The sequence below is a fragment of the Parus major genome, chromosome 1A, assembly GCF_001522545.3.
Source record: "Parus major isolate Abel chromosome 1A, Parus_major1.1, whole genome shotgun sequence".
In the NCBI taxonomy this organism is placed as follows: Eukaryota; Metazoa; Chordata; class Aves; order Passeriformes; family Paridae; genus Parus; species Parus major.
Genome location: NC_031773.1, coordinates 5,968,006 through 5,988,603, shown reverse-complemented (window position 1 = coordinate 5,988,603; position 20,598 = coordinate 5,968,006). Strand labels below are relative to the sequence as shown.

The 20,598-nt window shown below is 40.9% G+C and overlaps 1 protein-coding gene across 7 annotated transcripts in view; it reads left to right on the top strand.

Moving 5' to 3' along the window:
- Positions 1-20,598, top strand: part of BEND7 (BEN domain containing 7) — a 46,390-nt gene that overhangs the window by 19,970 nt on the left and 5,822 nt on the right. For 4 of the 7 annotated variants that reach the window (XM_015628617.3, XM_015628612.3, XM_015628615.3 and 1 more), the window contains 4 exons: positions 1,747-2,012; positions 6,568-6,793; positions 11,643-11,762; positions 19,721-19,771. In XM_015628617.3, the coding sequence (XP_015484103.1) occupies positions 1,747-2,012; positions 6,568-6,793; positions 11,643-11,762; positions 19,721-19,771 (663 nt within the window). The other 3 variants (XM_015628613.3, XM_015628616.3, XM_019006747.2) reach the window with 3 other exon arrangements.

Below are 20,598 nucleotides of genomic sequence, written 5' to 3'. Positions count from 1 at the left end.
ACAGTGCAGAGCCAGAAGAGTAGTTGAGCCAGCAAGATAATGAGAACATGGTAGGTAGAGTTGTCATAGGCTGATGTGAAGCTGCAGACTCTGTGCTACCTAAAAGTTAGTGTTAATACTAATGAGGAGATAGAGATGTTGGAGATTTTGTCAGTTGACTTGCCCATCCAGCATGAGTGATGGGGACTGGAGCCATGGAGGCTTTCCTCATGGAGAGGCTGGATAAGACCTCTGTAAGAAAAGGGAGTGTTGAGTAATTAACTGAAATATGGGTGGAGTGAAGGGCTGACTAAACTCCTTGTCTCCATGGTGTATAATGTCTGAGTGAGTGATGGGAACGATCAGACAGGTTTTGTAATATCCGTTGACACACATAAAAATGCTTTTCTAGAAGTCATCAATTTACAAAGAAGAACACAAAAGCCCAGTTTTACAATTTTTGCTGGTACATAGGATTCTTTATGCAGTCACACCGATTTCATTGAAATCACATGGTTGATTGAAAAATGGCTTGTGAGTGAGAGTTAGAAAACTGGGGTCTATGCCAGAAGAGCTGATTCCTCAGTAGCAGAGCTTTTCTTTTTTATTATGTATCTACAGAGTAAGTACCTTTGCTAATTTGTGAATCTTTTGAATCACTTGGAATACTTCATAGTTTCTGAAATTATGGTTTTACAGAGGAAAAAAAAATAATTTGGCATTTTTGATGCTAAAAGAAAAAAACTCTAAAATTCAAACTTGTAAGTGAAATTGTAATAAGTTACTTTAGTATTCAAACACCCTACTGTCTTAATTACAAACTACACATCCCAGTCTTGTAAAGTCAGTAAATCCTTGCCAGAAATTAAATATTCCAGAAATCTTTTAATAAACAATAGTCTGAGGTTTGTTTTTTTTTCCTGAAGCTTTGTAGATGAGGACTTTTTGTAGCTTGTTCATATCTTGAATAAACTTGATCTACATGTATAGCACTTATGGCTTTTTCTTTGTTTGTTTTGACCTTGATCTTAGTGATTTATCCACACATGTAATTGTATCTTGACAGTGTTCTTCTAGAGGACTTATTCATATTGGTACAGGTTCAGGATTGGTGCCTTAATTTATACAAGTGATTGTGGATACTGGAAATTGCGAAATACTGATAAATGTAAAATATATTTTCTTACACTTCAGAGGTAATACATGCCAGTTTTTGTGTATGAGCAAAACACACTTTGGGTTACTTTTTTCCCCCAGAAATTAAACTGTTGAATAGTGTTTTCACTCATTCTTGACATAATGGTACTTGAAATGTTCTTGCTGAGCTAATTAACTTGGAGACCACAGTCATAAAAATAACTGTAATTGCATTAGCAATTGTATTATCTTATTTTATCAGGAAGAAATCCTCAAAGACAGTGAGATTCTCAGTCATTCAGAGGGCACACAAATTAATCATCACTTAAGTACTTCATGTCACCAACCATCCAATGGTCAGTAGGAAAAAGAGCTGTGTATTCCTAATTTTCTTTAAATACTGTTCATCAGTATGGCTTGAAAAGCCTCACTGTCATTATCCTCATTGTACAGATGGGAAAATTATGCAAAGGTGATAAAACTTATTTGTTTCCCATGCACCGGCGGCCCTGAAAATCACATCACTTATCTAGAAAATAAGTTCAGTGAGTCAGTAGTTTAATGTTGCATCTGTGTGGTTATTCATGGGCTTTTGTCTATAAAATTAATGCATTAATTCCTTTCATTCAGTTGGGACTCAAAACAGACAGCAGCCTACTGTTCCTCTGATTTGTGCACAGAAGTCAACAATATCAAGAAAGAGAAATAAAAAGAGAAAACTGCCCCTCAAAGCTGTTGAAGCAGTTACCATGAATAAGAAACCCAGCTCTCCAGAGAATGAGAAGAGGCTGACAGAAAACTCGGAACAATCGAGTCTGGAAGCAATTGAACCCCCCCTGAAGCCAGAGACCCCTGTTTCAGGGTTTGGAATTATCCTTGAATCGGCCTCATCAGATGTAAGTTAAAATTTTAATATGCAGGATTGCAAGATTTTGAAATACTCACTCATTCAGGAGATTCAGTACTCAAGTCACATTGATGCATCTTCCCACTTTTTGTTAGAATAAACAAGCAAATCTTGGGAAGGAGTGAATGGAGATGTTAGAGTTAGATGTGTGAAGTGCTCATTACAGCATGCTGTGGATTTTTCCCAACTTTAACAAGCATGAAAACTTGAAGTTTTCCCTTGAGTTCAAGGCTTCTGCTTTTTGAGTTTTCATGGAAACTTGTTCTTCATCTCCCCAGTGCCAAGAGCCACTGTTGAGATGAGGAGACGTGAAAAGTGCAAGGTGTGTAAAGCATTCACAGCCCTATCATTGCTGATGTGACCATGTAGTCGACACATGTCTTTATCCTGCCAAGGAGTATTTATGTGCTTTCCTGCTTTTCTGGTCCCACTGATTTTGGGGGGACTCTTCATCTCTAGAAAATTCATTTTTGCTGAATTGGGTCATTTTGTCTTGACTGCTGTGTGCTGGAATAGGGCCTCCATACTGTTGATGATGTCAGTGTGACTAAAAAGGCCAAAATTTGCTGCTCTAAGAATGTGCACTTTTCCTACAGAAAATTGCAGTAAGCATGTTTTCTTGATTCATGCATGTGCTGATAGAAATTCCATGTATCTGGTGGATGATTGGCTTTGTTTAATGACCAAATTGATGTCATCCAAACCAGTTCACTGACGAGTAAACTGTTCATTAATTCCTCTAATATATTTTTAATTTTGAGCAGCTCTTTCCAATTTCCTAAGTACTGTGAGCTAGAAAAACATAATTAAATTCAGTATCAATAAGCATAAATGAAAACAATGCAGCAGATAATATTCTATCCTTCTGGAAGAGGGAACTAATAATAAAAAAGAGCAGTCAGAATAATTCAGTTACAGAGATGCAAGCCACACCACTAATTAGGTTGCAGTCTCATGCCACAGAGTCAGTGTAGTGATACAGAATAGCTAGTTTGATGCTTTTTTTCAGAGGGTTTCCTTTTGTAGTACTGTGCTTAATAATGTTTGAGGTAAAGGTTTGGGGAGGACTGGTAATTTGTCTCCAGCATGCAATTTGTGCTTATAATTTTTTTTTGCTTGTGGCACTCTTGTCAGCTTGAAACACGGTTTTGAAAACAGTTTTGTGCTTGCAATGGAATTTAATTTGGCTTTATGAATGTGTTCCATTGCTGGACACGATTCTTTGCAGTTGCCAGTTTGACCTAAGGAAAAAAAGAAGAGAAAACATGTGGCTCATAAATCAGGTCTTCATCTGTCCTTCCATGCTTGAGCCCCTGCTTGCCACAACAGTTGTTTGACTAAATTTACAGAGCCAGAACCCCAAGACAAACAAATTGATTTTGTTTTGTCTTTGGAAAGAAAACATTTGAGTTCTGAAAACAGATATATTTAATGTGAAAATAAAATGTGACCTTAAATATTTTGTGAAGGCTTAAGAAAGTCACTTCTTTGAGAATGAATGGCAACATTATCTTTTTCTACTTTTTTTTAAGCATAAAACACACATCTGTGGAGTGGTCACAACCAGCATGTCTGTATGCCTGAAAAAAACCTGAAAGATTTTACAAAGCACTATGTATGAATGTTCCCTTGAGAATATTCCACAGGTTGTCTGTGGTGTGTGCTGTGTCATACATCACCACTGCTGCCACTGCAATTTTGCCAACATTTATTGAACTTTAAGAAGAATCCAAATTTAATGGGTATAAAATCGGGGCTGCCAAAACTAGTGCAATTAGTTCAGACCTGCTGAGATAAAATACTGCTACTTAGAGAGGTGGAAAATGTCTTTGTGAGACAAGCCCTTAATCTGGCCCGTGGATCAGAGAATCTGATTACAACTCTTTAGTTGAACTTGTGTTTGTTTTACAGTTGTAATATGTCATTTATAACCTAATCATTTTTAATCTACATATACAACCTACTAAAATATCTAGGACTAAATCTAATTCACTGGCTGTTAATTTTAGCACAGCAAATGCCTTTAGCATTCAGGTCTTCTTTATTTTGTTGTTCACAAATAGTTTACTCTCCAGTTCCTTTTGCCGTAATCATTATCTATTAATAAGTGCTTTTTCTTTGAGAAATCACATTCAAAGTGATCATGAAGTTCAAATGGTTACTGATTATCTTTGAAGAATAGTTAACTACTAAAGGAAAGCAAGAATAAATCATAATTTTGCCTTTAACTGTTTTACTGATAAACGAATTGATCCCTATATTAAGAATAAAACAGTCAAAACTAAAATAATATGGAATGCTCCACACTGGTACAATGGTAAGGTTTGAAATATATTTTACAGCTGTATTGTAGGGTGGTTGGTGCACCTGCTGAAGTGTAAGGCAGGTGTCCTAAGGTAAGACCAGGGAAGAGGGAAACCACCCACAGAAGAGGAAAAAGCTCACTTGATTTTTCAGTACAAATACAGAAGATAATAGCAGGGCCTTGTGATCCTTCTGCCTTTTTGGGTTTTAAGTAGGAGGTGTCATAAAAGGTACCACAGGAACAACTGGCTTTTGGTGAGGGTACCAGCAATAGTGTGGCCAGCAGGACCAAGGCAGTGACTGTCCTTCTGTACTCAGCACTGGGCCTCACCTCAAATCCTAGCATCAGTTTTGGGCTCCTCACAACAGAGACACATATTTAAAACATATGTAAATGTGGCACTTGGGGACATGGTTTAGTGATGGGTTAGTGTCTGGACTTAATGATCTTTAGGGCTTTTTCCAACCTAAACTTCTATGATTCTATAGTTCCTCTGCCCTGAGTGTCTGTATCATTGAGGTCATCTTGGATGGCTATCAAAAGACCAAAGGAACAGAACAGGGCAGGTATCCTTCATCACCATGTCAGCTGAATTGTGGTTTTTGATTTACATGAAGTAGAATTTTCCCCAGGTTGTGAACTTGGCCTGCATTTATTTACTCTTGAAAGTCTTTTCTGTCACCAGAAGTTTAGAAGTAACGTATTAAAAATGCACCTACATTTGAATATTGCCAAATGTCAGTAACTGACTGTTTTGCTGGATCCAGTATTTTGAAAGTTCTTGAGGTAAAAAATCAAATTTTCATCTAGAAAAAGCTGAGGAACTACATGCTTCTTAGAATTTTGTTGTTATTATTGCTATCTGCATATTTTAAGATTCTTCATCCTGGCATCCCAAAGCATTGTAATCTTCAGTTTTATCACACAGTACCCATCCATATCCCATGACAGTACATGCTTTGGAAATATTCTACTTGCTGCAACACTCTTCATACTGGTTTTTAGAAATCCATGGGAAAAGAATTACACAGCTAAATTGTTCTGAGACTGGCAGCCCTTTCTTCTGTCTAGACTCAAGATGTTCGCAGGTGATATGATGGGAGATGGCATTTGCTCTTGCTCTGTAAACTTCTCTGAAAATGCATCATCATTGCTGAATATATTTCATGTAGGGGAAAAAAAGGGCAAGTTGTTAGGAGTAAGGCTGTAATGTTGGCTTATTTCCTCACATCATGATCACTGATTCTTTCACCTCCTTGCCAACTTCTAAACAATATTTTCAGAATTTTAGTTTATTCACAATGTGTCTTTATTCTAGATATATAATTATGCCATGAAGAAATCTTCCTATAAGCATTGTATGGTACTCACAGAAGAAAATTCTGCAAATGCTGTTCATGTAATTTCTGATATGTACAGACAGGGGCAGCAAAAAGACTCTTGGTAAGGGGACTTCCTCAAAGGCCTTTGTCTATTTTGGCCCTCAGTGTACTTGAGAGAAGACTCTTGTGAGCAGGTTTTCTTTTCTCTTCTCCTCCATTTCACCTTCTGGCAGTCACTTAAATCCCTGTGATTCAGTGTTGCAGATTTTTGTACTGAAATAAGCTGTCTGTCTAACATCATCCTCTCTAAACGTGCGTTTTGGGACTACGAGAAGGAGGGACAAATGGATGCTCAGCAAGTGCTGGCTCCAGGGGCAGCCTTGAATTCATCATCTGCTTATACTCATATGGGCCATATCTTCACTGGAATCCCTCTTGGGAAGCCACGTGGAATGGACCAGTATCCCTGCATTTGTGCTTCTTGGAAGTGCCTGGCTGCCCCACAGCACGCTCATTCACAGCATTTGGCAGTGAAACAAGTCCATTAAATGGTTAGATAAATGTCCAAAAAGCATCACTTAGGAGTGCTGCACTGGGATGATCCTGTGCTTTGTTGTTATTACCCAACATTGAAAGGTATCTCTTGTCTTTTTGTTAGCTGTATGCCTAGAAATGATGTCAGTAATTGTTAACTTTTACAGATGTTAGACAAGGAATGTGATTGTTGATTTGCCTTTTAAGGTGCTTATTCACTGATGGGGTTTGATTTCAATGAATTAGGCTGCTGTGGTCCTGAATAGCTTGGTAGAGATTCATGGTTTGATGAAGTGATTGTAAAGTCTCACCAGATGCATGATTGAAGTAAAATAATGTCTTTGAATGCTTGTTTAATTAAAACATTTGTATTCTTTTGGTAGCCAGAAGTGCAACTTGCAGAAGGCTTTGACGTCTTCATGCCGAAATCTCAGCTGGACTCAATACTATCAAACTATACTCGCTCAGGAAGTCTGCTCTTTAGGAAGCTGGTCTGTGCATTTTTTGATGACAAGACTTTGGCTAACTCTTTACCAAATGGCAAAAGGAAAAGAGGGCTCAATGACAACCGGAAAGGACTAGACCAAAATATTGTGGGTGCAATAAAAGGTATGTTTTCTGCTTTCTTTCATATGTGTAATTAGAACTCTCAGCTAAGGAGAGTATAAGGGGATTAGAATTTCTGACGTGTGTTAGGTCTATTAAAATATGCAGTCTTATTTTTATTCCCTTTCATTCACTTGTTAAAAATAGCTTCTACGGGGACAGCTTGTGTTAATTTTAAGCCAGTGATCCTGGTTTCTGAAGTCAGGCTCTAAGGTTAGAAACTCAATGTTCATGTAAGATAATTATTTTTTTCCCCCAGATATCAGAGATGCAAAGAAATCTTGAAAACATAATGATAGTGTAACTGATACCCTTCAATCAAAGTTCTGAATCTTGCACTGTATTTGACTGTGTCTGCTCTGTAAATTTTTCAATAGTTGGTGGCTGGATTGGGGAGAGATGGAGGAAGATAATACTGGCATGAGATGAGTTTGATGCTCCTAAGTACAGTGGTCCTCCTCTTGGGGAACCAAATTTCTTGGTGTAAACACCTTTTGCTGGGTGATTTTTCATAGCAATCACTGCTATCTAGCTTCCAGAAGAATACATGTACCTTCAAACTCTGTGATGACAGTATATAAAGAGCTGGTATTAGGCCAGAGATTCTGAACAGGATTCTGTTTCAAAATCTGATATTCTAGGGACAATATCCACATTACCAAAAGACTGGCCAGAATTATGCTCTAAGAGTAATGCTGTGACTTGTTCTCAGGTACAGATTGCTAACTTAGGAGACATAGGGCAATAAGAAGAGCTTCTGTGAGTGCATTGGCAGCAAAAGGAGGCAGGATAATCTTCTGCAGTCACCTCTGTGCCAGTTTTTGGACCCCTCTCCCCATGAAAGAAAGGCATTGACAGATTGGCTGGAGTCCAGTAGAGGGACCACCAAGGCTTATGACTTCACCACTTTCCTGCTTCAGTACCAAATGAGGAGAGTCTGAGCGAACTGGAGAGAAAATTATTCAGGAGAAGCCTTACTGCTGTTCACAACAACCTAATGGGATGATACAGAGAAGTGGAGTCAGACTCTTCCCAAAGGCAAAAGAAGCACTGAACATGTGGAAAATTGCTAAGGAGAAGCACTTCTGGCATAAGGGTGGTTGAGCAGCGCAGTAGGGGCTCAGAGAGGCTGAAGGATCTCCATCCCTGGAAATATTCAAAATGTGACTGGTCATAAGCCAGAGCATTATGATCTAGTTGACCACACTTTGAGCAGCAGGCTGGGCAAGCAGGCCTTCAGAGGACCCTCTCAAGTGTGCATGTCTGCCACAACGTGTATGTTGTGCTTATGTCATAGCAGCTGACACAGTTACACTTGTATTTACGTTTAAATTACAAACAGTTCTGTACTTTCTTTTCTTGAGCTCAGTAATCTGCAAAAATCTGAGTCTGAATTCTCTCTATCTGTATCTCATTGTTCCTTAAAAGCTTTAATAAATAAGAAAATGAAAGAGAGAGGAGTTCAAAATTATTTACAAAAAACCCACTCTAATTTGAACAGCACTTGATAAAATAAATGTTTTACAGTAAATGCAACAGCACTATTAAAATAGCAGCTGGTACCCACTGCAGAAAGCAATATTTCTCAGTAGCTAAGATTGTATTAGTGGAGCAGATTCTGAGGCTCGGCTTAACCTCTTCCCTTGAGTTTAAAAGAAGAAAGGAGGGACTTGTAGTTCCAACAGAAACCTTTAATCTCTGATGGTACTACTAGGTACCACTGCCATAACAGTGACCTTTATTGGCATTTAGAGTATTGCCCAAATGCTAGTGCCTGATCCCTGAGAGGGAAGCCTGTCCCTAAAAGCTGTGATGGAATAAGATGCCAAGGTCTGACGTCCTGTGGATCTTCACTCAGTCTGGCTCCAATAGCACCCTTCTTCCCTCCAATGAGCTGGGCTTACCAGACACTGAGGTTTCATTTATTCCAAGAAATAACTGAGCCAGTATGAAATCTCTACAAGAACAACATCATGTTGTTTGCATTATTATCATTAGGACATTACCACGTGCCCAGATATCCTTTAGTGACATTTTTAGTCCTTTTCCATGACAGAGGTACAAAAGGCTACATTCATGACAAAGATGGGCAGAGAATTTAAAGGAGGGACTGTTTGCTTGAAAATCATTCTTCCTGTCTGAAAACATTTTCATTACTGTCCTTACAAGTAATGTAATGCTTCTGCAACAGAATGATTGTCCAGGGATTCACTCATTTGACTTCGGGTATTCAGTGGCACTTGTTTTATCAGTTGCAGTGTTTCTCCTGGGCAATCATCTTCTCTTGTGAGTCTTTCACTCAGAATTGTGAAGAAAAAAAAAGGTGAAAAAAATAAAACTAGTCAGAAGCAGTTATTTTTCCTTTGTGTTGTTGACTAGAAATTCGGCCAGTGAAATCCTTCCCTGCAGAAATCAATGAGTTGTGTTCAGATATAAGTGTGATGTGTCCCTCAGGGATCCATAGTGGGACCAGTACAATTTAATATTTTCAGCAATGACACAGGCACTGGTTTTTAGGGCACCCTCTGCAGGTTTGCAGATGACACCAGGCTGAGTGGGGTGGTTGGTTGACAAGAGGGAAGGGATGCCATCCAGGACCTTGCAGGCTGAAGGTGTGAGTCCATGTGAACCTCCTGATGTTTGACAAGACCAAGAGCAAGGTCCTGGATCTGGGTCGGGGCAACTCCGGTATCAGTATAGACTGGTGGATGAAGGGATTGAGAGCAACCCTGCAGAGAAGGACTTGGGGTACTGATAGACAAAACCTTAGATATGAGCCAACAATGTCATAGCTCAGAAGGTCAGCTGTGTCCCAGGTGCTATCACAAGAACTTTGGGCATGATTCTGTGCCTCTCCTCCACTGTGATGAGACCCCACCTACAGCTCTGCATCCAGCTCTGGGGTCTCCAGCAGAAGAAAGACATGGACCTACTGTAGCAATTCCAGAGACCACCAGGATGGTCAGAGGGCTGGAACACCTCTGCTATGAGGACAGGCTGAGAGATTGATGTGGTTCAGCCTGAAGAAGAGAAAGCTCTAAGGAGACCTTATTGTGGTCTTTTAATATATAAAAGGGGCTTGTAAGAAAGATGAGAATGAATATTTTACCAAAACCTGTAGTGACAGGACAAGGGAGCAGTAGCTTTAAATTGAAAGAGGGTACATTTAGTTGGACATTAGAAAGCCTTTTTTTTTTTATGGTGATGGTGGTGAGACATTGGAACAGTTTGCCTAGAGAAGCTGTGGGTGCTCCATCCCTGAAAGTGTTTAAGATCAGCTTGGACAGGGTGTTGAGCAATCTGATGAAGTGCAAGATGTCCCTACTCATGGCAGTGGGGTTGGACTAGATGATCTCTGAAGTCCCCTTTAAGTTCGAACTAGTCTATGTTTCTATGACAGAGGGTTTGTCAATACCTTACAGCTTGGGTGGACTAGAATGGGCAGGTCCCAATTCTCCTGCTTCCTTGCTGTTGCATTCCTGTTCCTTTTTGCTCACACTGTTATTTCTCTGACCACACATTGAGCAGTTGCCTGTTTTAAGTAAACAGGAGTCGCAAGTCATTGATCAGGTTCCTGTTGTGTCAGCTACCATATGGATTCAGAAGGGAAAGATTATTTCTACCTTCACAAAGTTGATGATTGTTGCAAGTCACACTGTGAATGTGTAGGGATGTATTGACTTCTGTGGGCAGCCCTCAGAGTTTGTCTGATGTCCTTGTAGATCAGACTGCACAGGAAAGTGTTGCTGATGTCTGCCTTGCCATGGTTTTGTGAATTTTTAACATGGAAAGAGAAAGGGGGGGACATTGCCTTTGGTTCCCTTGTACTTAGCAGGTAGTGCTGCTTCAAAAGTGTGTGTATAAAAATACTGAAATTGTCATTGTTTTGTTATACATTTCCTGATCCCATTTGTGTGATATTTATTCTCAAGGATTACAAATCCCTTGAGCTGGGACCAGCTTTCTCTCTTTGTTTGCCAGTCATAATTGGACATTGGGCTCTGAGACCTCTGACCAAGTTTACAATAGCAATACTATCAGCAAGAATATTTTTTCTATTTCTGCACTTGTTTATTTTTTGCACACCTCTCAGCTGCATGATGAAAATCAATTGCATCAGTTTCACTCCATTTATAATTCCGTATTTTTGGTATAACACTGTTAGGTTTGTTGTAAATATGGATTTAAAGATAATGTTGACCCTCTCTGTACCTTTTTTACAAAATACAAAATTGGACCTGTAGGATATTTCTTTTCTTCTCTGTAATAGTGCTGCACTTTTTTTTTTTTTTCTTTTATTTTCCCCTTTATTAGTAGGTTTATACAAATTCTATTCCATCTGGTTTGGCAGTATAAAAACTCTGGAGATTTCCACAGTGGTAGGACTTTACTCTTTCATCACTTTGCCTGCAGCCTTAGGAATCTGACCAAGAGGCCACCAAATGACCAGATCTTCAGCTCTCTACCTGTACCATATGGAAGGCAGCATTTACAAGTGCCTGCCATATCTGAGACTCTGTTCTAAGTACACTGTTATTTTTCTGTGATCATTTTGTGTGAAATTCATGCAGACATCAGGTGTAGAACATTTCACTGGGACAGGCTTTTATACACAGTATATAAATATATACATAATGATGTCATTCCTGTGATATTTATGCAGCCAAGTCACTTCTGAATTATGAACTTGTGAAATGCTGAGTTGGACTTTATTCTCACAATCCTACATTTAGCAACTAAAATTCTTTTTGATAATTGAATAATTTCATATATTTTGATTAAAATCCTCTCCCATCTCATTTTCTCCATTTTTGGTGGCACGTTTCAAAAAGGTGGTATCTTTTTATTTCAGTCTTTACAGAAAAATACTGCACTGCTAACCATGTGGATAAACTTCCTGGTCCTAGGGACTGGGTCCAGATTCTTCAGGATCAAATTAAACTTGCAAGAAGACGATTAAAAAGAGGCTCAGGTATGTATAAAAATATGAGGAACAACATGTGAGTGTAAGATTAAAAGCTTAGAGCCTTTGTATCCACAGAAGTATTTTTCCTGTTAACTGTAGAGTTATACTTGTTCATTCTGTGAAAATTAGAACTCCAACACTTCAGCAGGTTTCTGTGGGTTTGGAATGGTGGCAAGTTTAGGAGCTGCCTCTACAGACAAGTTATGTTTGAGTCTTTCTCAAATGTTATCTCCTCTCCTTTAGCATCCAAACTCTTCTTCCCAGAAATTAGACGATCCTTCCAGGGTTGCAGGTAGAAGTTTTTTAATTCTGTTATTTAGTCTGACAAGCCACTCACTGTACAGTTAAGACATATCCCAGCTGACCTTTCCCTCTAAACTGTATGTGTCTGGAAGAATAGATGAGTCTTCTCACATTCCTTGTGAAAGAATCAGCAAAAGAACCCCAAAAGAAAACCCAGCCACTCACCCTGGTTGTGCCAGCAAGGCTCTGCAATACGTGGGAGGCAGCTTGCCAGCAGTGACAGGTAATCTAGGCAGGGTTTTGCAGCAAAGCTGCTCAGCTTGGGCTGGGATAACCTGGATGCTTGGGACCAGCCTGCAGCAAGCTCAGTGCTGAGCTCTCCCCCTGACGGCGTGCAGCTCCTGAGCCCTCAGCTCCAGCCATGAATGTGCAGCCTGGAAATCTCCAGTAGGATTCTTGGGAAAGCAATGCTGCTGATTAAGAGACATGCAACTACCTTATAAACCATAACTAGTCTCCTTCCCATCTTCATCCCTCCAGTTCTACAAGGGGCTTTCTCCATACGAGACTTCACTTCTCTTTCTCATCCTGCAGTTTTCTTAAGGCTCTCTCAGGGCTGCATTTCTTGCCTGTCTCTTCCTGGGCATATCTGACGTTGTTGTCTGGGGCACTTCACTTGTGCCACCTCATTAAACACAGTCTTACTGTGTTTAGCTGCCTGCCTTTTCCCCTCTTCCCTTCTGCCCATCACGACGATTAAGTGCCTGTTAGCATCCATGGGATGGGAAACCTGATGGCTCCGCAGGGGATGCTCACCCCGTGGTCCCTGGTGGTGAGCAAGACCGCAGGAAATGTCCTCTCCATCTCCCTGTCTCATAGAGCCAACCTTTTCCATCCAAAGCCACATCTCTGGAACACACACTTAGGCTGGCATCTGAAATCATTCTCCACAACGTTATTAATGCCAGAAGGGAAAAGCATAAGACGGAGGAAAATGAGAAACACCCAGAGACAGAAATAACGCAGGGGGAGGACAAAAGTACAGATTATTCAGTAGCATAAGCTTCCCAGGGTAGAGAAACAAACCAGCACTGGCCTGAAAAAGGGTTTCTTGTGTGTTGGGGGGAGGGAGGACAGAGGGATACAAGATAATCTTGTTAAAGGCAGTGTCAGATTACTGGTGTTGTACAACAGGATTGCTTTCTGCCCCTTCCAAGGCTGCCTTTCAGCCTCCCCAGGACAGGAGGGTGGAAGTGGGATGTCAGGCTACAATAAGGTGAAGGGGGCAGTGCAGGATATGGGGAGCAGAGGGTCCTTGGGTTGTCTGCAAAAAATCCCTCAGGAAGGAGGATTGACCTAATTTTGTTTTGATTTTTATTTTCTTTCATCCTTTTTTATTTGCTTTTCTTCTTGCCTCTGCAGGATATTAATTAAAATGACAATGACATTCAGCTTTTGCTTTTCAAATGGGGCCACCTCTATCTGTGGTCCTTGCTCAGGATGGGAGAATCTAAGCAGAGGATATTGTGTCTAAGCTAGTAAGACCATGAAGGAAAATAAGTGAAGCTGGGTAGTGTGCCAGAATCAGATAGGCTCCCCTGTCTGTGCTGCAGAGGGAAGGTAACTTGTTCACCTGTATGTGGATGCATAGTGAGCAGCAGTGTACCTAGCAGCCCCTCAAGTTTATTTGTTGAAAAAAAAAAAACCTGCACAGTACCTAGACTGGTAGAAAAGCTCTTTTTTTGTGCTGGTTACTGGCCAATCCCTGAAGTGCCCCAGTTTCTCTCTAAAGTGGCCACAGGCAGACATGCTGTTTTCAGTGTGTCAGGAGTGACTGAACACACACACCACTGTGGCCACTTGCACCTTTCCAGCCACTGCCGTCTCCTCTGGTGGCTATAGCTAACCCAGCCTGACCTTCCACTGAAGCAAAGAAGTTTCCCAGGCCTTTGTGACAGCAAAACAGTAGATGGGAGCAGAGGCAGGAACAGACAGCTGGTTGCAGTAACATCCTCGTGTTGTTTAAATAAGGTTTGTTGGTACTTTTATGCTACAATTGTGAGCTCCTGATGTGAGGCATCTAGAGATGACCGCGCAGCAGATTTGTCTCTGTTCTACTCCCGTATTTTGTGTCCAGCAGTGGCTGTTAGCAGATGCCTGGGGAGGTCTGTAAGACTGAGGGAAGGATGTTGTGGTGTTGGTAGAATAGTCTCTCAGCCCTCAGCAGTTTTATCCTGATATAGAACTGTTGATGTGGAATTGTGCACGAATTCTCTGTTCATTGTGCAACCATACCAAAATTATGTGTAATTTACAGAGACCAAAACAGGAGGGGAGGGCAAACAAGGAGGGAGAAGCTCTTCCAGGACTTAATGTTGTAAACCTTGGCTTTTAAGTATTTTAAAACTTGCAGCCACTGGGATGTGGGATTCATTCCTGTTCTGGCTGAGCTCTTGAGCTCTTCCAGTCTGCCTGTGGCCAGTGGAGCAGAAGTGGAACAAGTGTCCATTGTCCATACTCCCAGGTCATTCTCTTTTTGGAGTTTTGTCTCCACTTGCTCAGTGGAACATTCCAGCTGATCTTCTGGGGACAGACTAAGGGGCCCAAAGAACAAATCTGAGCCAGCATTAATCTAACTTCACCCAGGACTTTCTGAACCAATATGTCTCCCTGGTGCTTGATCTCATTATTTATCTACAGTTCCTGGTTTATCATAATGCACAGGCTTTATATGGAGAAAACTTAAGAAATCCATTTATTTCAGAGGTCACATGACAACTTTTTAGTCAGCACTGTGTTGGGCTAAATTTTAACAGCAGAAGTATTTAAGAGAGAAGGGACAGGCTTTTCATGCTGCTTGCCTTCCCCTGAGCCATTCAGTACATCCTCTGATGAGTTTGTAATTTCAAAGCAGACAGTAAGACACTGCATTCATGAGCAGCCCTCTCCACTTTATCCTGTGAAACATTATTTCAGTCTGAAAACATAAATCCTGCTCTATCTTTCAATTACAGTAATAATTTCAGAGAATTCTATCAAACGACTGGGTTGGATCTGCTTTTTGTAGCCCCTTCTATAGGGTGTACTCCCATGAGTGTTTCCAAATTAAATGAAATTATGATCACTAGATCATAGATGCTGCCCAGCTTCAACCTTGTTTACCAAGTTTGGCTCATGTCCTAGAATTAGGGACTGAAAAAGCTCCTTATTTCAAAAGCTAATCAAAAAAGACACTTTAAAATTCTGCTTTCTAGAAAATCGTTCCCCCGTGTAGATTTTGAAAGATTGTTATCCTAAGCCAAATAAAAATTCATTTACGTTCTGAATCAATGACAATATTTTTCATAGCAGGAAATATTCTATTTTTTAATTTATTTCTTTTTCTTCATCTTTTTCTTAGTTCTTTTAGATTATTGCCTGAGATCTGAGACTTGGGTAGGGTTTTTTTATTTGTTAGATCTGAGAATAAAGCTGCCGCTGCCATTAAATTTTTATTTGCCTTGTTCAGTCTTTTCAAAATTTCACAAGTTAGCTGTCACAAAGGGGAGAAGAGACTGCGAGGTTAATGTTACAAACAGATGTTATAATTAAAATTAAAGAGTATGATAATATTCTTCAGCCTTGACTGCTGCCCATATCATGCCAACAGCACAGCATAGTGGAGCACAGCTTCATGAAGCCAGATCTGTCTTCTTCCAGAAGAGAAGATGAACCGATTTGGTGGACAGGATGGGATGCAAAGTTGCCCTGGAAGGGAAGAAGTCAAAGGAAATGCATGTGCATGGGTTTCCCCTCTTAAAGCAGCATGAATTACAATGCAAATTGCCTCGTAATTTACGGTGCTGGGCTTGCCCCAGCGTGGTCTCTTCACCCTGCGAAAGAGAACACGAGCAGGTGTCTGGTGGCCTTGCCAGTGGCAGCACAGAGGGAGACAGTCAGCCATTATCACAGAGATCTTAAAACGGGTAAAATCAGAGGGAGCTGACTGGCTGTTCCTGTCACCTCTGTGCAGGCACTGCATTCAAGCCTTTTGATTACTAAACTCTCCATCCATTAATAAGCAGCAGGTCAGGGTTCACACATCTCCCACAGTAAGTTCTTCCTCCCTTTTTATGTTTTGAAGAGCCCATGAGCCATTATTCCATAGCAGCTGTCCATGGGAAAGCTGATGCTGTGGAGGTAATATAGAGTAACAATAATACATAAATTCCAACATGGTGAGATTCCTGGGGCTGTCCTGTGCAGGGCCAGGCGTTGGACTTGGATGATCCTTATGGGTCCCTTCCAACTCAGGATATCCTATGATTCTGTTCTAACACTGCCTCAGTACATGGGCTAGGAGCTGTTCATGCCAAGTGATTATTTTGTATGTAACCCAGAATGCAGGAACCTTTGGATTGCCTAACTCCTTAAAGGAAAATACAGCAGTTTTGGAAAACATGCTGAAAATCTTCAGGCAAGATTAATTTAAATAAATTGTGTGCTATGATGCTTCATCCTTGAATTGTTGTTTAAAATTAACATTACTTTGTTGCAGTGTAAAATAGTGGGGAAGAAGGAAAAAATCAGTTTTTCTTTTCTCCCATGTCCTTGTTCAAATTACTGCTTCCATTGTTTTGCATGAGGTTTTTTTCTTCTTTCTGTCTTTCTTCAGCTTTTTGATTCCCTGGTTTGTGCTTTTGACACAATATCTACATACTGCAAGAGATTGGTTTGATTTTTGCTTAGCAATACATACAAGGTCAGGAAGGATGTAGGATGAAGTCCAGAATGTGGTACAGTGTGTCTGTGGCCAGTGTTTTAGATAAAAAACAGCAGTAATTAAATAGTAACTGATGTATTCAACTTCCCAGCCCTGAGCACACGTGTATTTCTGTCCAAGGAGGAAAGCAGCAAGTGTACACTTAACAGACAGACATGTACCTCAGAAGCTACACAATTTTGGGGGGAATCTGAGGAAATGACTACCAGGATTATTTTGCAAGAACTGCTGCACTCTAAGCAAAGGACAGAGAAGAGGCTCTGAGTTCCCACAGTGGGCTCTCTTCCTGCTTGCCTTGTCTTGCAGGCTGGCTCAAGACAGTAAGGTTTGGCTGGCAGTCAAATAAAGCTGTGGGTGTGGTTGTCAAAAGCAAACCTTCCTTCCTTCTTGGAATGACATGTAAGAGACTGGTGGTTTATATCCATGTTAGGAGGTCGAGATGTTTGCCATTTCTCTGTACTTCACCTGGAGCTGCTATGAAACACATCCAGTTTCATAAAACAAATCCTGGCAGCTGCTGAGAAGAGTGAGTAGCTCTCTGGGCATCTGCTGCACTCCCACTCCCTTTCTGGTGCCAGCACAGGCATTCCTGTGGCCATGTTGTCAGTTTTTAACTGGATCTGATCTTTTGTGACTGTATAAACCTTTGTGCTGGCATGAGGAATGAGGCTGGAACAATTGTTGGAGAGCTGAACTTCATCTGTCCGTCTTCTGCCAGATTAAAATGGCCAGGCAACTTCTGGTTCTGCTGAGGTGAAGACTCAAGTCCTTATCTTCTGGAAGTTCCTCATTTCCATTTGTTTCTTTCTGTATTATTGCCTTCCTCTGGTGTAACAAGAGCAGTTAGACAGAAAGATGACCACACTCTGGAGTTACTTCAGGAATTGCTGCAGAGATTGTTAGAAAAGCTGTCACTCCAGTGGGCAGCCCATTGACACCACCCCTGATATTCATAGAGGGAAGGCTCTCCAGTCCATTGCCAGCACTCAGCCTTAGCTTCCCCCATTTTCATAGCTTGGGTCCCTTCTACCCAAAGGGTCAGATGCAGCTTTGTCCCTTGAATGCTGAGTTGTGCCACAGAATCACCTGGTGCAGGTAGCTCTTCACAGCACTGCTAGAAATTGGCCTCAGAGTGACACTTAGGATTTTTTCAGCTGTGTATATCCCTTTGGCTGAGTCTCGGCTTCTCATTGCACCATGCTGTCTCTACCCTTGCACACCCAGGCCTTCCAGCACTGACAGTCTGGTCCAGATTCAAACCACCCTAGGTGTCCCTTCCAAAATTCAAGCTTTTCACAGTGAGCTGCACCAGGCACTGAATTTGTTTCTGCTCAGGATGCCACCTTCTCACAGAAAGCAGGAAAAGGTATCAATTCCAGGCACTGAGTCACTTGCAATGCTGTGCCATGAATTTATCAGTGCTCTGCATTTAAACCTTCTGTGGGAGGAAAGCTGCCTGATACTAGGGTTTTAGTTTGTTTATGTTTTCTTTGGTTCAGTTAATTTTGTAGAACTGAGAGCATATAGCTAAAAACTAACCTGGCATCCAGGCATGTGAGAGAGATAGCAGTCTCTTGGTCCAGGAATGGATTAGGAGCTGGATTAGACATTGTCATCATGAGGGCAACTCAACATCCTCATGTGCAGAGCCATGATAAAGATGATCAGGACAGTTAGCCTAGTTTCAAATGGGAGGTGAACTTAGTGCATCTGCAGCCTTGGTTTTGATCCGTGTGGATATTATGCAGTGAGTGGATGTGAGCAGATATATATCCACCACACTGACCTTGTACAATGTAGTTCGTAGGACAAGGGGTGATCATTTTAAACTACAACACAGTTGATTTAGATTAGATATAAGGAAGAATTTTTTACAATGAGGGTGGTGAAATATTGGCACAGGCTGCTCAGAGGTGCTGGATGCCCCATCCCTGGAATTATTCAAGGTCAGAGCTCTGAGCAACCTGGTCTAGTTGAAGCTCTCTCCCTGCTGATATAAGGTCCCTTCCAACCCAAACTATTCTGTGATTCAGTGATAATGGGCTTGTCCTGAGTGACCACACCTCATTTGCTGAAGTGTACTCAAAAATCTCATTGTGCTTCAAAGGCCTTAAATCTCATGCTGCAGTGCCAAAATACAAAGGTAATAGGATTTTGAGTAGGGCTTGTGTAGGTTAGGCATGTATTTCCTGTTACACACCTTTGACTTACTCAGGGTTCACATGCACGTCCCAGGTACTGCAGCCTAACAAGTCCCTGCACATCTGCTGAGTGAGACCAGCTATGTCTGTGCATTCCCTTGGCCTCTGGCAAACACAAAATGAACAAATTGGGCTTTTAGCCTCCCTTCACCGTGGGCCAGATTAAGTCAAATGCTTTTGCATAAGATGTGGGTTGAAAGCACGTGTGTGTATATACACATTAATTGCCAGTGTGGTCACATGCTTTTTTAATTATACCAGGCACCCTCCTGCATCTTTGAAGACACCTTGCCCTAGTAAATCTGTCCCCTCCAAAATGAGTTTGCCTGTGGTCATGGGAAATTTGGGTGCAGAAAAGGGAGTGTTCCTTTCCCTGCAGACATCAGATGACTGTCAGAGGGTGGAGTTCTAGCCTGCAAGGCTCTTTCTCTATGGACCACTGGGGCCTTTTCTTGTGACTTTATCAAATGATCACACTCCTTTTATCATACAGATATTCTGAAACCTTAAAAAGAGCAAGTGTTACTCCATCCCATTGCTGGCACAATTGCTTCTTAATACCCAACTCCCTCTTCCAAGTTTGCATTTTTATTATATGAACTTTTCCTCCAAGCAGTGAGTTTTTAACTGAGTACTTGCAAATTGCAGCTGAGGAAAGTAGATAGAAAATGCAAAATCACTTCACAGTCTGTAGCTTTTTAATCGCATTCCCATATTCAGTAAAAGTAATGAGATTTCTTGTTTATATTTGTAATCAGCAGAGGCAACTGACTGTGATGAGAAGCCGGACATTTCTCTACTACAAACAGGTAAAATGCATTAAAATTTTTATCAGTCTCCCATACGTATTTTTGTTTATTTATGGCACAGAAGCACTTTTCAATAATTCTGACTTGCCATGTACAGCTGGGTAATTGCACACAGGACTCTGCCATCTAAAGTTTTGAATGGTCTGTGTTAAAAAACAAATGCATCAGAATCTTACAATTTTCGCCTCAATTTCATATTCATACAACCTCAAGGTCTATGGGAGCAGCTAAGCTAATAAGGCCCGTAAGTTACGCTTCTTATGCCAGATAGGGACTTGTGCTCACCCCTGATATTTTTGGGAGTATTTTTTATCTCTTAGCAGAGTTATTGGTAGGAACAAATACAATAATTTGTAGTGTCACGTCTGTTGAGTTGTTGGAGGTATTAGCCATAATATCTTGGACTCACAGAAGGATTCCAGACATATTTACATGCTAGTTAAGTGTTAGTTTACTTATTCTTGAAGTGCAGCCTGCCTTTAAAGCTTGACAATTGCTGTACAGCAGCTTGGCTGTGCAGCTGAGTAGACTGGGAAATAACATTTTTCCACACTGTTAAATTTGGTATTGAAATCATCAGTCTCACCAGACTGAGAAATTTGAAGCACCCTCACATTAAGTGTTGGTCCTTCAGTAGGTGCCATGATGGTAGGAGCTGAGCTGCCATCCTCTGAAAATCTGAAAATCCAGTGGGGTCAGAGTCTGAGGAGAGGGTCATTTCACTGCATTTCATAGTCTATAATGTGACTGAGATGCTGCTTCTTATCCCCAAAGGAGAGAGGATCTTGGACACACAAATAAGGTCATTGATTATAGTGCGGTTTTGT